General features: G+C 36.1%; 1 protein-coding gene across 4 annotated transcripts in view; it reads right to left on the reverse strand.

The window, feature by feature from the left end:
- Positions 1-25,237, reverse strand: part of LOC118269237 (uncharacterized) — a 178,695-nt gene that overhangs the window by 38,540 nt on the left and 114,918 nt on the right. For 2 of the 4 annotated variants that reach the window (XM_050700428.1, XM_050700430.1), the window contains exons 4-5: positions 13,893-14,032; positions 849-946 (exon numbers count right to left, since the gene is read on the reverse strand). In XM_050700428.1, the coding sequence (XP_050556385.1) occupies positions 849-946; positions 13,893-14,032 (238 nt within the window). Of the gene's footprint in view, positions 1-848; positions 947-13,892; positions 14,039-25,237 lie in introns of all 4 variants that reach the window. The other 2 variants (XM_050700421.1, XM_050700425.1) reach the window with 1 other exon arrangement.

Raw genomic sequence — 25,237 nt, forward strand, 5'->3', positions numbered from 1 at the left:
GCTAAAATAGGAACAGAAATAATTACGGTTTAACTAATTCTGAATTTTAAAACATTCATGATAAGAACCATTTTACCTTACATGTTAAACATTGAATTATTCTCTATTTAAGGCTAAACAACTGAACCTAATTATGCTAATTGACATGGATATTGATTCAATTATGTCTTCTGTGAAATTCGACTGGAGGTTAATTATAGATTAGAATTAAATCTTAAGACATAATGCTTTAACGACATTCGGTAATTTACCTGATTACAAGATCTAATTACATAGGTATCTGATTAAGCCGTTGCTATGTAAAAGCAACATTTTGTTAATCATTCCTGCTCTATGTACGTTATCTTGTTACTATGCGTACAGTCAGCACAATAATTTGGTATACAGGTACAAATTATGATCTGTTTAGAGCAGTGGTTCTCAACTGATAGTCCGTGAACTACTAGTGGGCTGTAGAAAACAAGAAATGGCCCATGAAATGAATATAAAAAAAAAGAAAATACAAAGACTTAAACCTCTATCCCAGAAACACCATAGTTCAGGGTGCTTTTCACATCTCTGGTGGAAAAGTGCCCTAAATATCTAATTAAACTTATATGAAAGGAAACACTTGATTTGAAATAAATAAAAAAAAAACAAACATAAAAAATAATAATCTAAAAATCACTGTTGTACAATTATGGGACCACATGAACTACCTTAGTAACAGTGGTCCTTAAAACAACAAGAATTATAAAAGTGATCCTTGACCAGAAAAAGGAATCCTTCATTTAGAGCATTCTAGATACATTACTTACATCCAAATTAAAACCATTTCATAACTTCTAAGCATCCTCACTATACTTTACCGTGGGAAACGTGGGCGAGGGATCAGGCGGAGACACGGACGATCGGGGCGTAGCTCCCACCAGCCCACCGTCCTGCTGCGGAGACGTCCGCGGGGGCTCTGCGCAAACATGGTACTAGCATTAGTTGATAATATCTATAATATAAAAAATATTCGGGTTTTCTTTCCCGACGCTGTAGAACTCCAAAACGCACGAACCGATTTCCACGGTTTTGCATTCGATGAAAAGGGTTCCGGGCTACGTAAGGTTTACAGCAAAAAAAAAATCAGAAAAAAATTCAAGAGAAAAGCAGGAAAACAGGAAAAATCATTGGTGGCGAATCGGAGTTCGCCGGGTTTGCTAGTCATTGTATAATTTTCTCTATTCATTAGATCTTTAACCCAAAAATGTCGTGTTGGTCTTGAGGTTAAAACGCCTACTTCTTAAACAATGAGCTGTTTGAAACTAGGCAGGTACGAATGTGACTTTTACCGAGTTATTCTGTACTTTTTGAGATTATTGAGACACCGCTTACAGATGGCGAAGGAAAACATTGTGAGTCAATCTGGACTAAAGTAAAAAACTGCGTTTAAAAACCGACTTCAAAAAAGCAAAACTAAAAACTACTGTAACTATTATATTATAAGTACTGATAGGTTACCCACTAATAGGTCAGAAGTCGGTGCCACAAGCTAAAGTTATTATAGTGTCGATAATACTATTGTTTTACGAAAGCAATGTTTGTTACCGAAAACGAGAGATATCTAAATGAATATTCGCTCGGTTGGCTCCAGAAATGAAACGGACGCTGCCGTTGGATCGAGTTTGCTTTGAATCAAAGTGTACGGTTCAACAAATTGTGTTATGGTTGCCACAGCCTTTAAATTCGTTTCTCTACAGGATTTGCTTATAGTGAAAAATGTTAACTAAAATACACATATTAATGGAGAAAATCTCTATTAGTTTCGAGTCACAGAGGGACTCTTCATCACGCGGAGCCTATTGGATATGAATATGTCATCGCGTCTGCGCACGCTGCTCATATGGTTAGTCTCACGATACTTATTGTGAAAAAAATTATCTAATTATTACTTTATAAAATAAAATATATAAAAGACGTAGAAAAAAAATAGTCTTATAAATCAGGGTCAACAATATGTCGAAAAAATATGTGTTTCAACAACATCTAATAATTATGTCAAATACAGTTAAAAATTATCTTAAATACGGATCAGAAAATAGACACTACAATATACAAATAAAGCGACTGGTCCATTACATTTATCATACGATAATATTAGACCAACTCGCTACAGTAAACTGAATTGTTATACCTACGTACCTATGATTATAATTTTCCGCTCATAACGTCCCAACAGATGATTTAAATCCAAAATAATTAATTAAATATGCACGCACGTGGATTATTATGTAGATAGCATATTCATATCAAATACGAATATTCATATTCAGTAGATTGTAAAACATCCAATCAAGCTTACAAAAATAGTATATGAATTCTGCATACGGGATGATGTTATTTTAAATCAAACGGCGATAAAATAAACACAACCATTGAATTTAATTGATGTGTGCGGTGTCTGCTGTTTCAATTGCGAATCGTTGTTTTTTGTGTCATTGGTTATTAATAGAATGATTATTGTTTAAACTAGATTTGAAGGAAAGTTATTTAAATACTACTGATACTGCTTATTAAAGCATTCTTCTAATATTCTATCTAACTGCCGTACTCAGATACATTTTATGATTACTGAAACCATTCCTTAGTAACGACTTTGTATCGAAAACAATTGCTAAGGACTTGGTTAAGTAACTATTAAATGACTCTGAGTACGGGGGTAAGTTTATTAACAGTAGTGTCCAAAAAGAGAAATCTATTTATTCTAGACTCCATTATAATCATTATTTACTCAAATACTCAAGGTTTTATGTAATAACAACATTGACTCAAGAAAAAACAACAAAATAATCTACAAATATAATAGTTCTTAATCTAAGTAAGAACCTTTATCGCGGTAACAAAGGGGTAGAAAAATACTCCGCACTGTATATTATTTGTAAAAGAAATATTACAATGAAAACCGTAGTAATACAAAATTATTTGTGTGCTTAACTCGAGCAATTCTTTCATTCTGTGACGTTTGATTGTGAAATAGAAATCAGAAAGAAAATTAATATTTTACATTTTATAACGAAAGTATTGCTGCGAATCGTTGTGGAATAAAATTTTGTATAAAAGTATTAACGAGAATTAAGAGTAAAAGAATTAATCTATAACTCTTATGTATGGTAAAGATACATAAGTAATTCCATACCAAATAAAAGAAGCAATATACTTAAGTGTGTGTTATATACAGAATTGCTAAAATGTTTGTTACTATTATGTTTAGATAGATACTGCCTACCCCCGAAGGGGCAGGCAGAGGTGCACATTATGGCCCGTATGCCACTGTACACCCACTTTTCACAATTTATGTTGTAAGTCCCATGTAATAGATAGTGAGCCTATTACTATATACCACATTTCCAGACTCCGTGCTACTACTGAGAAATTTTCGAAAAACCGAAAAAAGCCCAGCGGTACTTCACCCGACTGCAACCACTTAGCCAACGAGGCAGTACGTACTAACAAAAACATGTCAGTCTTTAAAATAACATTAACGTTCTAACTAGGAAATACTCGTAATCATAAACCCGACGAAATGAATTCGTATTCCCGATGATACGCAGCGCTACTCCAGTAAGACCTAGTAAACTAAATTTCGAATCCAATTTTAGAAATCGGTCAAAGCACTCTCCTGTGTACTTTGTACTCGGCGGGAATATTCTGTTTGCTCAGCGCTCGTCGACAAGAAATTAACTTTGTCAAGCCTCTGAATACGTATAAGGAAAATGAATATTTTTCGCTATGAAATGTTGTTATGTAACAACATATTATCGTCTTGAGTTCCGTTCGAGTACTTTAATTTATAAAATTTGACGGGGAAACCTTCAAAACGCGCCTAGGTTTTTGGGGAAAATTACCAGATAAACCTATTAACCTAGAGCAACCTGGTATAGGCCACAAAGTGTCGCTGAATACAGAATGATTTTTACGACGAATCCATTTTTGCAGTCATAAAAATTTCTCGATGTCTTAAGTTAATGTATTAGTCAAGAAATTTTGAAATTAAATCGTTGCCCAAACAAATTTTGTTTGTAATGTTTGCAACATGCAGTCTAGTTTGCGACGATGACTATACCAAACAAACATCTTTGGACAACAAACAACAGTTTAAAAATATTCTTTTGAACTAAACCACAATCTATCCACCTTTGAAAATGAATCACATAATTACAAAAGTGCAATGATGTAGATAGCACCAGAGAACTTGCTAGAAATTAATTCAGCTTCAGACTTACAGCTGAGATATTCAAAACTTTAACAAGGTTTCAAGTTTCTGATTTAGCAGAATACATAGACTGGTTTCATATTGAACTAAATGAAACAAGGTGAAGATACCTATGTATCTAAGTCTGTGCAATCAATTCATGGATTGAAAGAAAGATTTGAAGTCTGATTGCGGATTAAGAATGAATGAACGTCAATCTTTCAAGACTTATGTATGCATGAGAATAAGTTTTTCATTGCAATATTTGGGCTTGAACTGTAGTAATAGATTATTTAATAATAATGATATAATGCAAAGAATAAAATAGGTTTTATAATAATTACCGTGAGACATTTTAAATTAACCAAAAATCAAGATTCACTCATTCAAATTAATAGAGAAAAGCTCTACTAGTTTCGCGTCACAGAGAGCGTGCGCTGATATAGCGACGTCGCACACGCTGCTCATGATGAAGAGTGAGTTCTCTATTAATTTACGCGAGTAAACCATGATTATTAGTTAATATGAATATAATAGTTTGTATCAAACAATGACCAAATAATGGACTCGAATTTATATGGTATTAAAAAAACTTACGACAACCTAAAAGAAATGGTAGAAACTAAAAGAAAATAAATATTATTCATCCTTCAAATAAGTCAATTTAGATTCACCGGTCCCAGCGCAACTGGAGTGCTAAAACGTCCCCAAGCCGACGAGAAATGTAAAAAGTTGATAAAATCGGCAAGTACTACTTAAATCGGAGTTTATTCGAGAGATTAAAATCGTTTGAAATGTAGTGGAGCACGTAAACTATCCGGCTTTTGACGTCGGATTTGAATTTTGAGGGAAAATTTTAGTAGATTGTGACAATATTTTTCATAACCATTTTTGTGATAATTAGAATTAGACCTTCACTAAAAACCGTGTGAGAGTAGGTATGACAGGAACTTATTAAAATTTTGGGATTTGTCACAATTCTTGCCTTTCCCACGAAGGGATAGGTAGAGATGTACCTGCACATTACGGCACATAGTGACACTTCACCATTTGTGTTATAAGTCCCATGTAATACCTAGTGGATGAACTTTAGGTATATTGGCCACAATTCCAAATTCCGTGCTACTACTGAGAAATTTTCGAAAAACCAAAAAAAAGCCAATTATTCGCGTTCGCGCCGCATCTCACCGCGCCTCACCGCATCCGACGAGCGATTGGTCACATAGACCACGTGAATAGATTTCGACAGTTGTTTTCGCGTCTAGATCGCTCACGCAGGACATCTTGTTACAATCACATTTCACACAATCAGTCACTAAGCTCATCATATCCATAAATAGCTCATGACAGCAACATCAGAATAACCCGGTGTTATACAGTAATACTTATACGAAGGTGCATCCGGAAGATTCACTGTTCGTCAGATAAATGAACTGGCTGGAGAAGTGCCAAAACGCACTGAGCAAACACAATATGTGTGTGCAACGTGTCAGCCATTTCGTACAGCGAGGCGATGGGTCTAATCAGAAAGGGAGAGTGAAATTGCTTTTACAATTTGTCTAAGTTAGGATCACCTAACTAGTTGGGGTCTTAGGTATATTATAACCGTGTCATATCATATTAACGGCTTGTAACAGTCTATCGTCGGATAAAAGCCTTTTCTTATATGGACAAGGAATAAGTATTGATCAGTAGTTTCATAAGCCGTATCAGTGGTCACAAGGAAGCCTGACTTAAAGAAACTATTGAAATATTTTTGAATAAAGACAGTGAGTACAACTTTATAATGAACTAGTTACTCCGAGCGGTTTTACCCGCTCTACTCGGCTCCTATTGATAATAGCGTGATATTTTATAGTCTTCCTCAATAAATGGACTATCCAACACAGAGATATTTATTCAAATCTGATTAGTAGTAGTAGATTAGCGAACAAACAAACAAAACAAACTGTTCAGCCTTATAAATTACAAAGTATAAGTATAGGTAGATAAAATAGTCTTCAGTCTTTAGAGAAAAACAATGTCTAAAGTAGGAAATTCATAGAAAATCAAATTCCAAACTTTCACCACATTTCTGCGATATACATAATATTTCGAAGTATATTTGCTTAATAACGTTTCGAAGTAGAACAGTAACTTCCTCGAGTGTATCGGGTGGAAACAATATGGTTTAACGAAATCAAAACCCTGCACGTTTAGTAGCGTCAAAGTCTATGTATGTATACAATAATAGTAGCTAGCTTCCCGCCTGAGGTTTTCCCTTGTGTTCAGAAGATTTATTTTACGTAGAATCCAATAACTAGTAGTTGTGGAACTAGGTTCGTTACTGAATTAAAATCAAACTTTCTAAAGGTGAATATTTAAAAAAAATAAAGTTTTGAAGCCTGTTCAAAGCAAACATTACACATGTTTGTTAATGATAGGTAAGATTCAAAGATATTATTTTTTTCCTTATTCATATGACTGCACGGTTAGTGCGATACCTGGGTAACCGACTGCCTCACAACGTATAGCGTTTTTGATTCCCGCACGGAACAACTCTTTGTCTGATCCATAAATTATTGTTTCGGGTCTATGTGTTATGTTTTTTTTTTTTTTTTTTTTCAGGGGGGAAAATCATCCAATGACTTCTCTCGCCAGGGCAAAGCGAGAGGGAGTGTCAGACTCTTACTGACTAAAAACCACCCCGTTCCTTCTCCTGCTTGTCAAGCCGGAGCCCCGGTAAACCCGCTAGGTAGTCCGCAGCTCCGGATTAAGCATCAGCCCTATTGGGCCCCATCTGTGGTGGTCTGATGGCTCTTTGAGGCGCGCGCGGAACGCGACGCGCCGCACGCACGGGTCTGGTTCTGGTCGGGCGGCGAGCTACCCTTGCTCACCGTCCGCAGACCCGCACTTACGGTGGCCGGAGATCGTCTCGCGATCCCCGACGCCCGGAGTGTCTCTCGCGACGGCTGGGGCGTGAAGAGGTTCGTTCTCTCACGCGCCCCGCCTCCTCCTTAGCTAGCATGACTGCTTCGCAGAAGGAGGAGACGGCATCCCAGTCCCCCTCGCTCCGCACCATGGTCTGAACCAATGCCGGACGCGAGAGGTCGCCGTCGCCGACCACATCCCTGAGGACACGGCGGTGCTCAGCCCATGCAGGGCACACCGCCACCGTATGCTCCACCGTATCCTCCGGGCGGTCCGCACAGTGATGACACCCGGGCGTTTCCTCCCGCCCAATCAGAAACAGGAACCTACCGAAACTTCCATGTCCGGTAAGCACCTGCGTCAGGCGGTAGGTGAGGACGCCGTGGCGCCTCTCTAGCCACTCCTCAAAGAGGGGACTTACCGCTGCAATGACAGCGAGCCCAGCCCTAGGTTGCGACAGTCGTTGCTGCCATTCCACCATGAGATCACGCCGGAACTCGTCCCGCCACGCACTAATCTGGCGCGGCAGCGGAGTTTCGCCCCGGCGACGCGCGTCGGCGTGCAAACTAAAGACGCGCGCAAGCACCTTTGCCTCCAGATCCCATGGTGGCAATCCGGCAAGGAGGTTCGCCGCTTCCCCGGAGATCGTACGATATCCACGGATTATTCGGATGGCCATGACCCTCTGGGACGTAAGTAGCGCCCGAGCTGGCCGCCGCATCAGACTCGGGGCCCATACAGGGGCGCCGTAGAGGGCCATGGACCGCACGATCCCCGCGTACAACCTCCGGCAGGAGGCATTTGGCCCCCGAGGTTGGGCAGGAGCCGCTTAAGCGCAGCCCCCGTCCGTTCCAACTTAGGAGCCAAACGTCGGAAGTGCTCCACGAAGTTCCATCGACTGTCGAGGACGAGTCCTAGGTACTTCATCGTCGTCCCGACACCGATGGTAACCCCTCCTGCCGTTATTTGGGACCCACCCAGAGGTGGCGCGTTCCCGCGGCCATGAAAACACATGGCCTCGGACTTGTGGAGCGCCACCTCGAGTCCCAATTGCCGGATCCTTGCAACGACCGTCGCAACCGCTCTCGCCATAAAATTGGCCGCCGCCTGGTGCGACCTCCCGTGCGCTAAAAAAAAAAAAAAAAAAAAAAAAAAAAAAAAAAAAAAAAGGTGTTATGTATATGTGAACTTGTATGTTTGTAAACGCATCCACGATACAGGAAAATATCCTAGTAACGTTCGTTTCATTATTCGAAAAAAACAACACTTCTCGGTGTCAAATATGTATGCAGACACAATATAAGTAGGTCTTTTAGTCTTTCTTATGCAGTGAATACTTATCTAGACACACGGCAGTGTGTCCGCCAAGTTCGAGCAAAAAAACCGACACACCGGCCGTGGGTTATATTACACGAACCATTTCGGGCCAAGTTCGACCCACCTATAACTCAAAATCTATTTTATCTACGCATATGAAATTTCTAGTATCTGTCGAGATCTATTTACTTATCTAAAATACAAAATTTCATTAATGTACCTATTGTAGATCTTGAGATATTGACGTCAGAAAATCGCTATTTTTACTATACACTCACTGACTGACTGACTGACTCACTCACTCATTAAAAAACCTAGACCACTTCCAATGGTCGTATTGACTTGAAATTTGGCATGGAGGTAGGTCTTTAGGTCAAGGTAAAGGAAAAAATCTGAAAATGGCCAAGTGTGAGTCGGTTTTAAAAATAATGAAGGTGTAAATTCATACCCCTAAGGAACTAAAACAAAAAAATTATCTATATCTTCCAATGGTCGTACCGACCTAAAATTCGTTACCAAGGTTTGTATTTAGTCAAAGTAAAGTAAAATAAGAAAAAAAGAAAATAAACCTTACAAAAATAAATGAAATCCCACCCAAAACATAAATGTGAAAGGCTGCCAAGTTCGATAATATTGGAATGCTTCGCCTATAAAAGAAGTGAGATCTAAATAAGTACCAAGTTCCATACACAGACCTCAGTTAAAAATGATATAACTTGGCAAGTTTTAATAGAAAATTATATACTTGACTCATTGCGTTTAGTAGGTTTATAACAAAGTGTGTGAAAACTTGCCAACTTGTTATATCATTTTTAACTGAGGTCTGTGTATGGAACTTGGTACTTATTTAGATCTCACTTCTTTTATAGGCGAAGCATTCCAATATTATCGAACTTGGCAGCCTTTCACATTTATGTTTTGGGTGGGATTATATACTCTTATAGGCACAGAAATAAATTTTCGTTCTTGATTGATCCAATTATTGTTTTTTGATTATGGATTTTCTTTACCAGACGGTTCATACATGGTACATATATTGGATATCGTATATCGTAAGGAAGAGATAAACTGTATTACTCAATATACATGGAACTTCATATTACGCCTGCTTTTTCTAGAAAAGTATTTGTTATTACAAACGCTACGTATTCTTGGTTCGTTTTCATTGTGTAATGAAACCATTTTACCCGCGTTGGTATTACAGTGATAATGTTACTGATTCAGTGTATACGTGTTTTATTTTACTGTTCCTGTAATATTATCAATTTCTTTTCTTTTTCTTTTATAGATAATTTGCTCAAGTCTAGGAATTTCTGTTGTGTCGTGGTGCGTTTACAAATATACACATGACACCTAAACCCAATTTGTAATTCACACAATAAGTTATCACCATGCACACCCACAACACCAGAGGAGTCACAGGGGCGTTGCCCGCCTTTTAACCTTACATATAATAAAATCCTTAATTATAACGACATGATCCTCTTTTTTCAAATATGGAATCCGTTTATATTTAGTTTAGGCTGATAAAAGAAATACTTTACCTTTATTTATTTTTCACTCAACTTACAATATTTTTTCAAGTAAAAAGTACTTACGTTGGATTCTCTTAATGTCTTATAAATTACCTTGTAATGTAGTGAAGGATTTCGACGACCATTTGCACCTTGTTTATTTCAGTTTGGTATCATTTAGATACTCGTACTAATGGCCTGTTTTTTCTTGAAGAATTTTACAAAAAAAGGGGATAATTATTTGGGAGATCTTTGAATTGGTCTTGAATGCAGAAGGATTTTTTTATGGTATAAGGCGTTAAACGAGCAGACTGATCACCTGATGGCAAGCAATCGCCGCCCTCCATGGACACCCGTAACACCAGAGGCGTTATAAGTGCGTTGCTGGCCTGGTGCTTTTGGGGGTTAGGAATTTAAGGCTTGTTAGGGAATCGGGAAGATTGGAATTGAAGATCGCAATGCCATATTTGCAAAGAGTGTTTAAACTAGTAAAAGCACATATTTTGGCTTATCTACCGGGCGTATTTCGTTCATTTTTCTTATATTGCCAACCAAGGTGATAACAAATATGTGGTTAAACTTAAGTAATAATAGGTTTCTCCATATGGTATGTGTAGACATTACATTCTAATTTAATTCATTTGAAGTGCTAGTTGTCACATAAATATTTCTCTTTACACTATTCGATATTAAAACCTATTACATTATAATTATACTTCTTTAATAAAAACGAAACCTTAAATGAGTAAAAGCTTTACGACTACAAACCTACTACTATGTTTTATAACCTGTAAAAACTAAGTTTCATAGTCCACTTTAATGTTCTCAACAATAAATTTTCTATTAAGCCAAAACTTCTGCGCATTACATCACCCAATTCATTACAATTGTAATGACAATAATGTATGAATATACAGTATGACAAAATTTCCTAATAATACAAAAGTACCATCCCTCAAAGTGAGTCCTCAGAGAGCGCACACACGCACGCGTCACACGCAACAAGTCGCTTTATTTACAGTTCACCAACTTTGGTACAACTGCTGTTTTTGTTGAACATGCTGTATGTACATACATGTACAAGACATGTACATACGAGTAGCTTATGTTGTTTTTGTCGCTCAAGGAATGAGAAAAGAAAATAGTTTTTGTGTGAACTGTGCTGTTTTCCCTTGGGTGTGATTTTTGGTTTTTGTACAAGCAAACAAGTTTTTGACCCCAAGGTCATTGTTTTTTCTATATGAATGTGTGTATAATATTTACTTTACGATTGTGTCTCAGATATAGGTACTATTGGTTTTCTCTAAGAGGACATTGGGTGTCGTGGTGGCCCGGAGATTCCCTGCCCAGAGTTGCCCAGAGATAAGACGCCTGTTTCCCATGCATGAGAGTGCTGGTTCGGATACTGCCAACGGCAAGTACCAATGTAACTTTTTCCGAGTTATATGTACTTTGTAAGATTATTTAGACACTACTAACAAATGGGGAAGGAAAATATCGTGAAATTATAAAAAATGGGCCTAACAAAATCAGGCACATATTTTGCAGCAATAGATTAGGTACCTGAAATAATACCAGCAAAATTCTAAATTCAAAACAAGTCCTAGGATCTGCAAAGAACACACAAATATCCCGTTCGGGAAAAACGATTTTGAAACTAAATGTCAACGCAACAGGTCTGTATTTACATTAACAACTGAACCAATGTTGATCTCGGTCCGTTTTTCTGTTTAGTTGTGACTGTTTAATCTACGCTTGTGTACGTTCGCAGTACGAACGTGCCTTCGTTTCCAGCTAGGGGATTGGAGCAGATTATGTATTTATTAAAAACTCTGTCGTTTTTTGGCTTAATAGAAAATTGATAAGTTTAAATATAGAATTGTTTTTTGTTACTAACCAATACTAAATGGATTTTGTAATTTAAAAATATGACATTATCATAGCGATGAATTGTGAGTACTCTACTATACTAGACGGTGTCTAGCTGTATCATAGCAAAGTTTTATGGTACTCCTCCTTTCAACCGACTTTAAAAAAGGAGGTTCTCAGTTTGACCCGTATGTATGTATTTTTGTGCGCGATTATCTCACGTTTGACAGAACCGATTTTGGTGCGGTTTTCAGCAGAGTATTATATTTTTCAGATTTAGGAGGCTTTAGGGTTATTACCGTACGTAAAACACGGAGGCAGAAAAGAAAATTGAAGACGGTTCTCTTTTTAAAATATAGTTGTATTGAGTCTAAGTCTAAGTTTGATAGTAAAACAATTTTCCTATATTAATAAAAATACTAACTAAAATGAAATGCAGTATTTACTACATGCATATTTGATGTCATCATCAAAACATTGAAACTTATAAAATGGTCGAACTGTATTTTTAAACTCCACATAAAATTAAAATTACCATTAAAACAACTTGGTGATATTTGATGATGGCTACAATAACACCCCTACGCTCCAACTCACTGATGCTCTATTCAAATGACTTTGAAACTCAAAAAAAAAACTCTTTCATATTTATTTGACTTTGACAGAAGTACTTCGAACTCGCGACATTTAAATACCGCAATTGAATAATTTCATCAAAAAGTTGACTGTTATGAAATACATTAAAATAATTAATACATCGCCAACTGTTTGATGGTAATTTTAAGTAATGGGGGAGTCAATGACCTGCTATTTTGTGTGTATGTACAAACCACGCAATTCGATCACGCGATAATAGATCTTATTTGACTGGTCTTAGGAAAAGAGGTTTTAAATTAAGTATTAAAATTAATTAAGTTTTTTTTCTGGGGGGAAAATCAGCCAATGACTTCTCCCATCTTGGGTGAGGCGAGAGGGAGTGTCAAACTCCTGCTTTTCGAGCCAAAGCCCTGGTATCTCGCTAGGTATTCCGGAGTTTCGGGTGCGGAAGCGTCTAGCGTCTATATATTATGAAATAATCAATAGACTTTACCACGACACTCAATAAAATAAGACTCAATATACAAATCCAAAAAAGTAAGCAATCAACCCACATCAGCCTCATTCAACAAGAAATGTAGGCGTAACACTACCAACCCTCGAAAGCCCACATAGTAATAAAATGTTGAAATCATAGATACCTCTAGAATCGACCTTATCCTACTAATGGTAATGTCTATATTGCATGTTCACTTCGACATATTAATAGTTGACACGCGAAACATCACCTGTAAGAGGTCTAAAGTTCGTTAACACGTTGCCGGTGTGTGCGGTAATTTTATTAAAAAGGTTAGAGTATTAAGTTTGTATTTGGAAGATGAAGAAGTTAGTGTAGGATATTTTCTTTTTATAACGCCTAGCGTAACTCGTAACTTTTTTCTTTCACTTTCACACTTTCTTTTTTCAATTTTGCCCCACACTAGGATTTACTCTTGTGTTGTGGGTGCGTTTACAAGCACACAACTTCACATACATATAACACCCAGACCCGAAACAACAATTTGTGGATCACATAATGAGCTTTTCGTTGCGGGAATCGTAACCACGACACGTTGTACGGCAGCCAATTGCCTAGCCACTGAGTAGTTATTTTTAATTAAATCGCTTTTGGATGGTTCAAAATGTTTTGCTTCATCAAGTTTATGTGTCAAAATTAATGTCTGCAGTGGAAAAAAACTCCAAACTCAGGTTTGAATTTGGAAAAAAAGTAATCAAGGAACACAGAAACCAAACAACTAGAAGTGACAAAAATTTCTCGGTATTCGCACGCGCACGTAGCCTGTAAATGTGCCCGGTATATGGCAATAGGCTCACCACCTATTACATGGAACTTACAACATAAATAGTGAAAAGTGGGTGTACATTGTACAGTGGCATTACGTGCCACAATGTGTCTAGTACCTAGTCTACCCCTTAGGGGATAAAACGCGTGCCGATATATAAAAAAATAGAAGTGACAAACTCACCCAGCGTGCGGAAGACAATAGGTCTACTTCTGTACTTATGGCCGCCCCAAAGCGCGGCGACAGTGACTTGGTACTGCGTGTCTGCCTCCAACCCGCTCAGGATTACTGCGTCCGAGTTGCCAGCCACTTCCAGCACGACTCTGTAACTAATAGACGATGAGTCAATTTCGTTGTAGTCTCGTAACAAGCTGTACACGATGAGGTCACATACAAGTTCTAGATTGTTCTAATTCTTTAGTTTTAAGCGTTCAACATGCTGTTTTTAATGACATCGAAAGCGTAAGACATGTTAGTACGATTATTTACATTTAGATTCCATTAATACATAGGTACATAATTATGTAGATTGTGTATTATTTTTAATTAATTTTCCTTTTGTTTTACTTACCGAAACATATTCGGAGTTTTAATAGAAAATTGCTTAACAAAAACAGATTGAAACAATTTGTTTTTTTATTTATTTGTCTCAAAATAATCTTTAGTTACTAAAATACCTAACCAAAAATATGTGACCTCATCGAAAGGAAAAAGAAGTATGAAAAAGTTTGAAAAATCTAACAAAGATTTCAATTAAAGTAGAAGGTAAAATTTGGAACTAAAATCATACTAAACACATACGCTACACAGGAAAACTCTATTAATTTAAATAAAATTTATCAGTTAGTTTAAATTATTTTATATTTGTTGTTTTTTTTATGTTGTAAGCCGGTAAACGACCAGACGGATCACCTAATGGTAAGCAATCGCCGCCGTCCATGGTCACCTGAAGAATACCAGAGGCGTTACAAATGCGTTGCCGGTTTTTTGTGGGTTAGGTTTGTTAATCAAGTATTGTCATGTATTGATTTTGATTATTGGACAGTAAATAAAGCATTATGACTTGTTTTTTGTAGAACCTACAAAAGTATATACGGTTCCAAATGACCACAAAATTCATTACCGCTTCAAATATCAAAAGAGAAATCCCATCAACCATCCACAATACGTAGCCGATCACATTAAGAACACATTTTTCGTGATCACAATCCATTATGTCCTAATACATGTCTATAATCAATAGCATTGTCAGAAACTCCATCGAAACAAATTAGGGTTGCACGGACAACAAAAGCGCCGGTGTTTTCGCCAGGAAATTTATCGGTAATACGACTTCCGCCTGCCACCCCTACCTATTCCGTTTACAATTTGTGGTAAATTCTTTGGTTTTTTCATCGGCCATTGTGTCTATTTTTTATTATGACGGCGAAGATTTTTTTGGAGGTTTATTATGAAAATCTCTTTAGTACTTTTTTGTGGTTTATAGGTAACACATTATGTGGGCGGTAAACAATTCAGAAGTTAGTTCTGAGAATGGTTTTTATGTATAAAGTTACAATAGCTATGGTTTTTTTTTATAATCTTCTAGGTGTAACATATTTTTGTACAGTTAAGTATCTTTATAATTTATGAAACCTGTGTCATAGTTTGTAATGTTTTAACAAACGTCTAGAAATATGGAGGATCTCTGTTTCACCTTTATGTAGATATGTATGTATGTTTGTGCGCAATTATATCTCACGATTAGCCAAACCGATTTTGATACAGTTTTCAGAAAAGTGTTTGTGACACTTAGGAGCAGGTTTTATAGACATGTACATTTTGTCTGTAATTTATTTCAATAGTAGCTAGTTAATTAGGGTGATTTTTACTTTTGGATTTTGTTAGATTAATTTATGTTCAAATAAAATACGTAACGTAAACCTTAACATTTGTTACTATTATTATTTCCTAAAGTACACAGAAGAGTTTATCATTTATGCTCGTCTAGTTTTTGTATTATTTATAAAGTAGGAGAGTAAAATCTTGTTCTTACACTTTGTATCTACCTCGAACGCTTTCCGCGGGGATTTGCAAGACTACTCCAAATCCTTTCCTACTTGCATCTAGAATAAATTCACTTCATTTTTACACCGGTTTTATGTTGAAAAACTAGTTTTGTAAAGTTTTAACGCTTTAACATGAAATAAAATAATTTTGTGTTTGAAAAAAAGAAAGGAGAAATATATTCTACTGCGTTTTGATTTTGTCTTTCCTTGCCCTGAAAAATATGAGATTTTTAAAATACTACTATTCTATCATAAGCATATCTTTATATGACCCCGTAATAAAGTGTTGTCGTAAAATTAGTTAATTGGCTACATACGGTTCGGTACACAATTTGTGGATCACACAAAGAGCTTCTTCGTACGTGAATCGAACCCTCTACAAGTTGCACAGTAGTCAACGCGCCATAGTAACCGCAGACAATTCTCAAGACACATGTTCAAAATGCAATAAAAAAAAGTTTATTATGAAGATTATGAAGTAGCTTACTAATTTCACATAAGGTACTGACACAACAGTTAACAATAATAATTATGAGACACCATAACTAAACTAATCTTACTATAAGTTATAACACAGCCATAAAATTACATAACAACGTTTATAGGTACCTAACAACAAACTTGGATTGCAGATAAATGAATTTATAATCAGACACTTAACAACGTGAGCGATAAGTAATCCAGACTCAATTTGGTGGAGCGATGCATTAGGAAGGAGTTTTGGGACTAGGGGGGAATATACATGACCTAAAAGGCCAACTCCCACTTTAGGTATAGCGAGTTAAATCTGAAATTTCTTTAGAATGGACCTTTAAAACCTTAATGTTGTGGTGTATAAAATTATTTGTCTTAACTAATATCATAAATTAGCCAATACCCTTAGTACGAGTTAGCTTTACAATAAACGAAAATGAAACAAGAGCGCGTTCGGCCCTCTGATTGGCCGGCGCGTATGAACCGAACAATGTGAGCCAGAACACACTCGTTTCGATCTCGTAATACGTAAAACAAATTCGTACTAAGCCCTTAGAGTCCCTAATAAAATCGGTAATGGTATAAATTAGAAGATAAATACATTAAGGAAAAGTTCGTTTGCAAAAGTCCTATTTTATCTACTAGGATTTATCTAAGTATGACATCGTTTGTTTTCTTTTGTTGAATCTCACCGGTCCAAAAGAAGATATTTTTTACCTTCAGACAAATCAAGCGTGTGCGTCAACATGATTGTTTCAAATAAACCCGCATCAACGAGCCCTACCCTAAGCTCGCACTACTGACTTTCATGTGTCAACCTTTACGATTTTTAGCACGACTGCTCAAATATTTACATCCCTACACCCAACAAATATAATGAACTAAAACTTCAGCTTCTGTCTTAAAAAGTTGTATGTATTTTTGAAGATTAATGCCTCACAAGTTTTTTATAAAACTTCGCCCAAATGTGAGCGAATCTTGTAAAAGAATATTTTAAAAGGGTATAAAAAATTCTTCGGGATTACTTTGTTTCTTATAAAGAAACCTTATTTTGATAGCTTAATAACATTGTTCTGATCTTAGTGTATTACGGTTAATATTTTACTTTTAAATAATACATTTTATAGGTCTCGAAACTTCAGCTTGCCTCAGAATAAATGAATCTTTAATAAACATAGTCTATTGAAATGTTACATGAGCTTTACATTTAGTTTTTCTTTGGTATAAGCCGGTAAACGAGTCTCTAGTATAAGAGGTCAGTGATGGTAAGCAATCGCTGCCACCCATGGACACACGAAACACCAGAGGCGTTGCAAGTGCGTTGCCAGCCTTTTGCGGGTTGGGAATTAGAATATTCCTTTATGCAAGCTGAAAACTGCTGAAAAATTATCTGAAATTAGAAGAGAGGTAGATTATGGTCTGGAATAATACTAAGCTATTTTTTATCCACGGAAACACAGGCAAATCCGCTGGCAGAAGCTAGTATATTATTATAATATACACTGAAAAGTCAAAGAAAATCAACTTAAAAAGAGACATAACAAACCGGAGATGGGTCTCACTTTTACAAGTCTCGTCTTAAGAACTGAGGATCATAAACTACTAAGCCATCAAAGTTAGTATGTAAGGAAAAGTGTCGCTTGTAAAAATCTTGATTGTTTTATCTACGAAGGAGTGAAGTGGCTAGAACAGCTGCTAACGGATGAATATTAATCATAAAAGTTCTGAAGTAACAGGTAACTTCTCAACTGATAAAAATAATATCGTTGAAGAGGAGATTTATTTTAATAATAGTATTAAGAAACGTGAAGTAAAGTTAAGTAACTTGAACAAAATTATCCAGTGATATTTTTTTTGTTCTTTTATTCCATGACAGTCATAAAGCCGCTACATAATTTGAAATGGAATGTGACTATTGTCTAGTTGGTTTCATCGCAGTACTAAATTGCAATCTACAACGGAGTCTAATAGTAACTTTAGAGACTAGGATAGGATAGGAAGTGTATACCCGGAGCTGCAGCTGCCTAGTGGGTAACCGAGGCTTCTGCTCGAAAAGCGAAATGGGGTGGTTTTTAGTCAGTAAGAGTCTAAAACTCTGTCTCTCCTCGCCCGAGACACTATGGGATTGACAATCAACATAATAAACGTTGGAAACTGAATATATTGGTATCATCACAGTAATTCAAGAAACGTATAATGTCATTGTATCTAAATACTACCAAAACATAAACAATAAGTATTCAAATATTCTAACAGAGACGCCACACAAGACTTTGATACTGAAACCAAACCCAATAATAATCTTAAAATATATTGTAACCGTGCCCTTTGCTCTACAAACCTTGGCTTTCACATCGATACCTTAACGTGTTACTATTTCAAGTTCAAAAGCAATGTCGTGTACACTATTACAGTACACGATCGTAATCAGTTTACTTCAGACGAAGTTAATTCCATTACGGTATATTTAATCAATATTATGTAGGTATGAACTTTAGCTTCGTTCTTGTGTATTGGTACATTTTATTTAGCTATGTGTTGGCTATTCTTGGAGCAGAAAAGTATTATTAGAGAAGACATGGCATAATGTCATATCTCTCATGCTCGACGTAATAGGCAGAGGTGCTCATGTAATATCATCAGCTCATAAGTAGTCAGTGGTTGGCCAAAAACCTCTTATCACAGAAAAGGCTTGAGCATTAATCACCACGCTTGCTCAAAGTGTAGGTTTCCCCAAGATGTTTTGTTTCACCGTTTGACAGTGGTGTCGAAATAATGTTAGAAAGTATACGCACCTCAAAAAAAGTTACATTGGTACTTGCTGTTTGTAGATTTTGAACCCGCTCTCTCATGCGTCGGGCCTCTTATACATTCACGTTACACACAACGTTCACATGGAACATAACATACTGGTGAAAATGGTTTCACCAGTTATATTATGACTCCTATATTACATTAGGTTACTATGCTTATTAGGGTGTCCCAGCCAAGTAGGGCGAAAAAAAATTTTTTGATTTTAAGTACGCATACCCTCTATATTTTTTCTATTTGACCATAATAACTAAAATAAAAAATATCATTGGTATCGGATAACGGGAACCCGTGCCGACTTGATGTCAAAGTTTCAAGAAAAATGTTGTATGGAGATTGTAAGGAAAATCACTTTAAGTTAGCTTTAATGTTATAAATTAATATTTTTTATTATTGTAAATATTTATTTATTATTAAAATAATATTATATATAACATTTGCTCTGTAATGGCATTCTTCTACAGTCAGGATATTTCAGTCAGTGGTTCCTGTGCGCAGTGTAGTAATAACTGTTTTTGTTCCTCTTCAAGTGTGATTTTTTTGGTGGAAATCTTGCATTAATTTCACTGCTCACTCATTGGCTGTATCATTAACGGCTTCAGTATTAACATTTGTGCCGTTACTTGTAGAAAAATAGCGTTCTTTGACCATGAATAGGACCTAGTGTAGGAAACTGTCATCAATTTTAAAATGATCGAACAAGGCCGGAGGAGTTTGGAGGAGTTACATATGGACTAATCATCAATGTTGAGTCCAAGTGCCTCAATAGTGACCGCCTAAAGGACATGTTGGAACATATTGGTGTACAGGTGGCGGTATGCCCTGTATGGGCTGAGCACCGCCGTGTCCTCAGGGATGTGCTCGGCGACGGCGACCTCTCGCGTCCGACATTGGTTCAATCCATGGTGTAGAGCGAGGGAGACTGGGATGCGATCTCCTCCTTCTGCGAAGCAGTCATGCTAGCTAAGGAAAAAGCGGGACGCGTAAGGAAACGAACCTTCTCAAGATCCAGCCGTCACGAGAGGCACTCCGGGCGTCAGGGATCGCCCAACGATCTCTGGCCACCGTAAGTGCGGGTCTACGGACGGTGAGCAAAAGGTAGCTCCTAGCCCGATCAGAACCAGACCCGTGTGGCACAAAGAGCCATCAGACCAGCATAGATGGGCCCAGTAGGGCTGATACCTGATCCGGAGCTGCGACCTACCTAGCAAGTTTACCAAGGCTCCGGTTTTTGTCCACTCCAGCTAAGTGACCAGGCCTGCCAAACTCTTTCTGTCGCTGCAAGAAGATCTTATCTTCATCTATCTTTATTGAGCTTCAAATCTGATATGCAATGTCGAATAAATTGTCCAAATTAGAAATAAACTTGAGGAGGCCGTTTAAATAAGTCTTGGGTTTTGTTCGCATTTTTTTTGTAGATCTCTCTAAACTTGGTATATGGTTACTAGCTTCTTAACAGAGTTGGGTAATGCTTTAGTTGATATACGGGCCTTTTCCCAATAAATAATGCACTCACGAATAGTTAGGTTTGCACTTTCATTGATTATATTGTCTTCGCGAATGTTGTAAAACAAAACTGCCAATACTTGGCAATTGGAGGGCAATTTCGAACCGCAAATTTGATGTTTTACATCACCTATGAAGACTATGCACTTTTTAAAACTGCGTAATACCCCTGACATCTTGACTAAACGAAAACAATATGTTCACAAATAAATCAAACAAGTAATAACTAACACTGCGATACGATAACTCCGACGCGTAAAAATTTGCAAGTACTGACATGTATCAAGGCAAGTCGGCACGGGTTACCATGCTTCTAGGTAAATGAAACTTTATATACGTGTATGTTGACACTATTCGAAAATAATTAGAGGGTATGCGTTCAAAAATACCGACTTTTATTTTTTTGGGACACCCTAATGCTTATTGTCACTATATTGGACATATTTCTAGTCTCATACTAATAACAAAACTTCTTTTAGATTAATTTTGCCAAATGGAAACCAAGAAGATATACTAAAATCGTATAATTGACTTTTCATTGCCTTTACCTACCCCAAATATCATGATCTCAGTAAATCTCACAGATAGTGTATATCTAGAACCTGTACAACGAGCTGTAATCAATACTGACGACCTGCTCCAGTCTCTATGTATTGGTAAACGCATTCTCCCTTACTAAATAGCGCCCAGTTTAAGCTGACCTTGAATTGAAAAAGATTTCAGTGTAATGAAAGGTCAGGTTTTACTGGTTATTGTCAGGTGAGCTGTGTCGCTAAGTATATCTGCGTTGATCGGAGTTTTTACGTCACTGTGCTCATTGAAATGTTGATCAGAATTAACTGTTGTATGTGTGAAATTGTTCATGACATTATTTGTCGGAGTTTCATCTCTAAGAAATACTTTATTCGTGTTTATTAAACTAATATTATAAATGTGAACGTTTGTTTGTTTGGATATTTGGATTCTAGTTTGTCAATCACATTGAAGTTACTCAACGGATTTTAATGAAATTTTGTATACAGACAGTGTATGAGTTGAAATGGATGATAGGATACTTTTTATCCCAAACATAGTTGAGAATAATTAAGTTGCCCAATTGCGTTATGAAGTAAGTATAGCTTTTTTATGTCTCAGGAATGTGAACCGAAACATGAACATGAATTAACCCGAACAAAATTATTGACTGATGTGATATTTGGAAATTCCAAAACTGCTTTGCCAATTTTACAACAAAGTAATCAAATGCCAAACCAAAGAAAATAAATTCCTAATTAAGTACTGAGTAAAGGCTAAGGTCATTTCAGAGAGTAATAGACCAAATATTAATAGCAATAGGGTATTTTATCCAATAACTGCTACAAAGAGAATTTAAAACGGCTATCATACAGAAATTCAATTTGTTTGCGTAAGTATGTACACAGGATGCTCGCTTTGTTCGGCAAATATAAAACGTGTTCAGAGGTAAAAATCAATTTTCGTTGCAAATAACGTCTTTTTATTGCTGTTTCCACGTAAACGTAATGCTTTACTGTTTTGCGTAAAAGCTATTAAGATAAATTTGGATTTTGTTAAGGAATAAGACCAAAGTTTGAGGTTATTGAACGATTAATATAGTTAGTAATGTGTTTATAAAAGTACTTATTTGCACTAACCAGCATTAATCAACCGTAGTGATTAATGTTAAAACCTTCTCCGTGCGAGAAGAAGCATTTGGTCAGCAGTGGCCAATTAATGGCTGTTGATGATGATGTTGACTTATTTGCTATGGGTATTTCAGCATTTGAACTAGAAGACGCAGTTACTAGGCAACTGGTTCAAATTCCGCATGGCAGAATTCATTATAATGATTCACAAATAGTTGTCATAGGAATATATCTCTCTCGACTAAGGACGCAATCGGATTGACCACTAATAAATACAAAAGAAAACCTTTCATCTACGACCAATCACACACATTAATCAAAATAACCAATAACAAATTTACTTACAAATATTTTGCGAAAATAAATGAAACTTCAATTTCCTTGGAACATTTCCGATCAAATTACAATATTTCATTTATCAAATTTCGATCCGTTTTGTCACAGGACTATAGGCACGAAACGGCTGATTCCATTTCTCAATTCTTTCCGCGCTGAAATTACACTGACTTGTGTCAAATGTCTAAAATGTTATTTTCCTCTTGAAAGGCTGTCCTTTTAGATGTATTTTAGATTTGATTTAAGTCGTCTTTAGTACTTAACCTGTAAGTATTTTGTACGGTTCAGAAATATTATTTGTGTATGTATTTTTTTTTGTTTCCAATTCACATTCTGAAGTATCATTATATGCGATTATTGATCGACCTGTAGGTATGTTTACAGAATAAGCAACTGATTTGTCATTTTTGAAATAAGTACTATTAGCTAGCAGTATTTAATTATAGTAAATATGACGAGCCATGATTCAGAATTATTTGCATTTATTTTTTAGATCAGACTCGCTTCTGCCAGCGGATTTTACTGTGTTGCGTTGTTTTACCTACCGCGTTGCCGTAGGATAAAAAGAATTCTATCACCCATTCCTTGTCTGTATACAAAATTTTATAGTGATTGACCAACAAACTTTCACATCAGAATATTAAATGTGATTTAAATCTTTTTATTTAAAATCTACAACATTATATTAAACAGAAAATCACATAAGTACTCATCATTAATTCTAAAATATAATGTGGCAGATTGAAATTGTTACAAATTCACATTCAACTTTTGTACAACAAAATGTATACTTTACCTAGTTGAGACTCAACTCAGTACAAACTTCCCTGGTTCCAAAGTTGGGAACAGTGCAGTGAAAGGTTACGCCTAGAGGTGATTATTGAGTGAAATTATATTGTTTCTACTTATAAAATTTGCTTAAGAAACGTAATGGAAGAAGTTTGCCTTTTGTTATTTTAGGCATTTCTCAAAACACGCCTTAATGTTTGGTAGAATCAATTTGATCTTTGTTTGAAAGTAGTCTTTTTAATTATATAACATAAGGTTTATTTTAATTTAAACTATTTTACTTGATATCATACATACCAAAGCTGGATGATGTTTATAAAAAAGCTAGCTTGATAGTTAAGTCTCTCTAATATTAAAAATGTGTTTGTTTTTTTGGATGTTTTTCGGTCAATCACGCTGAAACTACTGAACGGATTGTGTTGAAATTTGGTATACAGACAGAGTATGAGCTGACTTAGGTGATAAGGCTTTTCATCCTACGGGAACGCAGGCGAAGTTGCTGGCAGAAGCTTATAGACCCATAAAATTACAAAAAAAATTAGCAGCAATTCTGCCTTCAAAATTATTTACACACATTCAACTTTAACGGACCTCGGAATAAACGGAAAAATGTTAAGAAGTAAAGTCAAATAAATAATATTTTATCTCTGTCGTCCCTATTTTATCTCTTATCACACCCTGTACATAATTGAGTACGTTTCGCAGGAGAGAAAAACTCTCGATGTTAATAATTTATTTAGAAACTCCAGAAAGGGATAAATGGATATATTTATTGACTTAGCTGAATTTTTCGACCCAATTTATTTACTAAATGGGCTTTTGAAAGGATGTAAAAAGATCAATGCCGTATAGACGTATCTACATATGGAATTAATGCTTTTTGTTGGTGGTTGGTCTCTAAATTTTACTAAGAGATAATTCTGGTGTTTGAATAGATAAACCAATTCAAAATCTGATTGAATCCGAGCGTCGCACTGTTTTAAAATATATTGCTTAAAAATGTTTTAAAATAATTGAATACTTACTATAAGTTTTTTTAAAGGTTTTAGGATTTGATTGCTTTATCGATCTGACTAAGTTTGAGATACTCGACTACTCGAGATAAAAAATCTTTAATCCTATTTTTTAATGGGAATAATCATCCAATTACTAATCCTAAATTGTCAATAGAAAGATAGAATGCAAACCTTTGCTCAAAAGGTAATAGACTCCTATTAAATTATACAACGAAGTGATCAAGGTAACTGGTTGACAGATAATATAAAATGCAATTTAAACCAACCAAGAACGCTACCAATCAAAACTACACCTTAACACCCATAAACTGAAGTCCTTTTCACCTTACCACCAAGTCCCGATCAAAGGATGGTAACAAATAGCACCGGTGTAGATCTTAAACCGCTTAATGTCATAAACGGTGTCAACATTCTATTCTGCATAGTCAGGGAGCCGTGGTCTAGTTTGCATTAATTATCATATCCCCTTTTTAGTGGTATGAACTTTCAACTTTTAGCTGTGCACTATCGACTGAGCTGCTGAATATTGAACAGTTCCAGCGTTCCCGTTTTATACTGAATATTAAATTAACTCATAGACGTTGCTGATTCTGTAAATAATATTAGTGTATAGCTTTTGCATTTGCATTGCTTTTGGAATTTTAAATGTGTATCTTTTGAGTGTTTTGTTGAATTGTTTGTTTTATTTACTTTGTTTTTCTTAATGTTTTATGTTCAGATTAACTTCAGATATTATAGCCTCCTAACAGTGAGTAAACTTCCCAATGCCCAATGCTACTTTTTATACATAACATCTTGCTAGAATTAGAAGATAGTCCGGAGTCTAAATTTTAGCTACCTTTGCAAATTTTCATAAAATACTACCCAGTTATAACAAATCAGCCTATTTGCAAAAACCCAACCTA

The sequence above is a fragment of the Spodoptera frugiperda genome, chromosome 2 (assembly GCF_023101765.2).
Source record: "Spodoptera frugiperda isolate SF20-4 chromosome 2, AGI-APGP_CSIRO_Sfru_2.0, whole genome shotgun sequence".
Lineage (NCBI taxonomy): Eukaryota > Metazoa > Arthropoda > Insecta > Lepidoptera > Noctuidae > Spodoptera > Spodoptera frugiperda.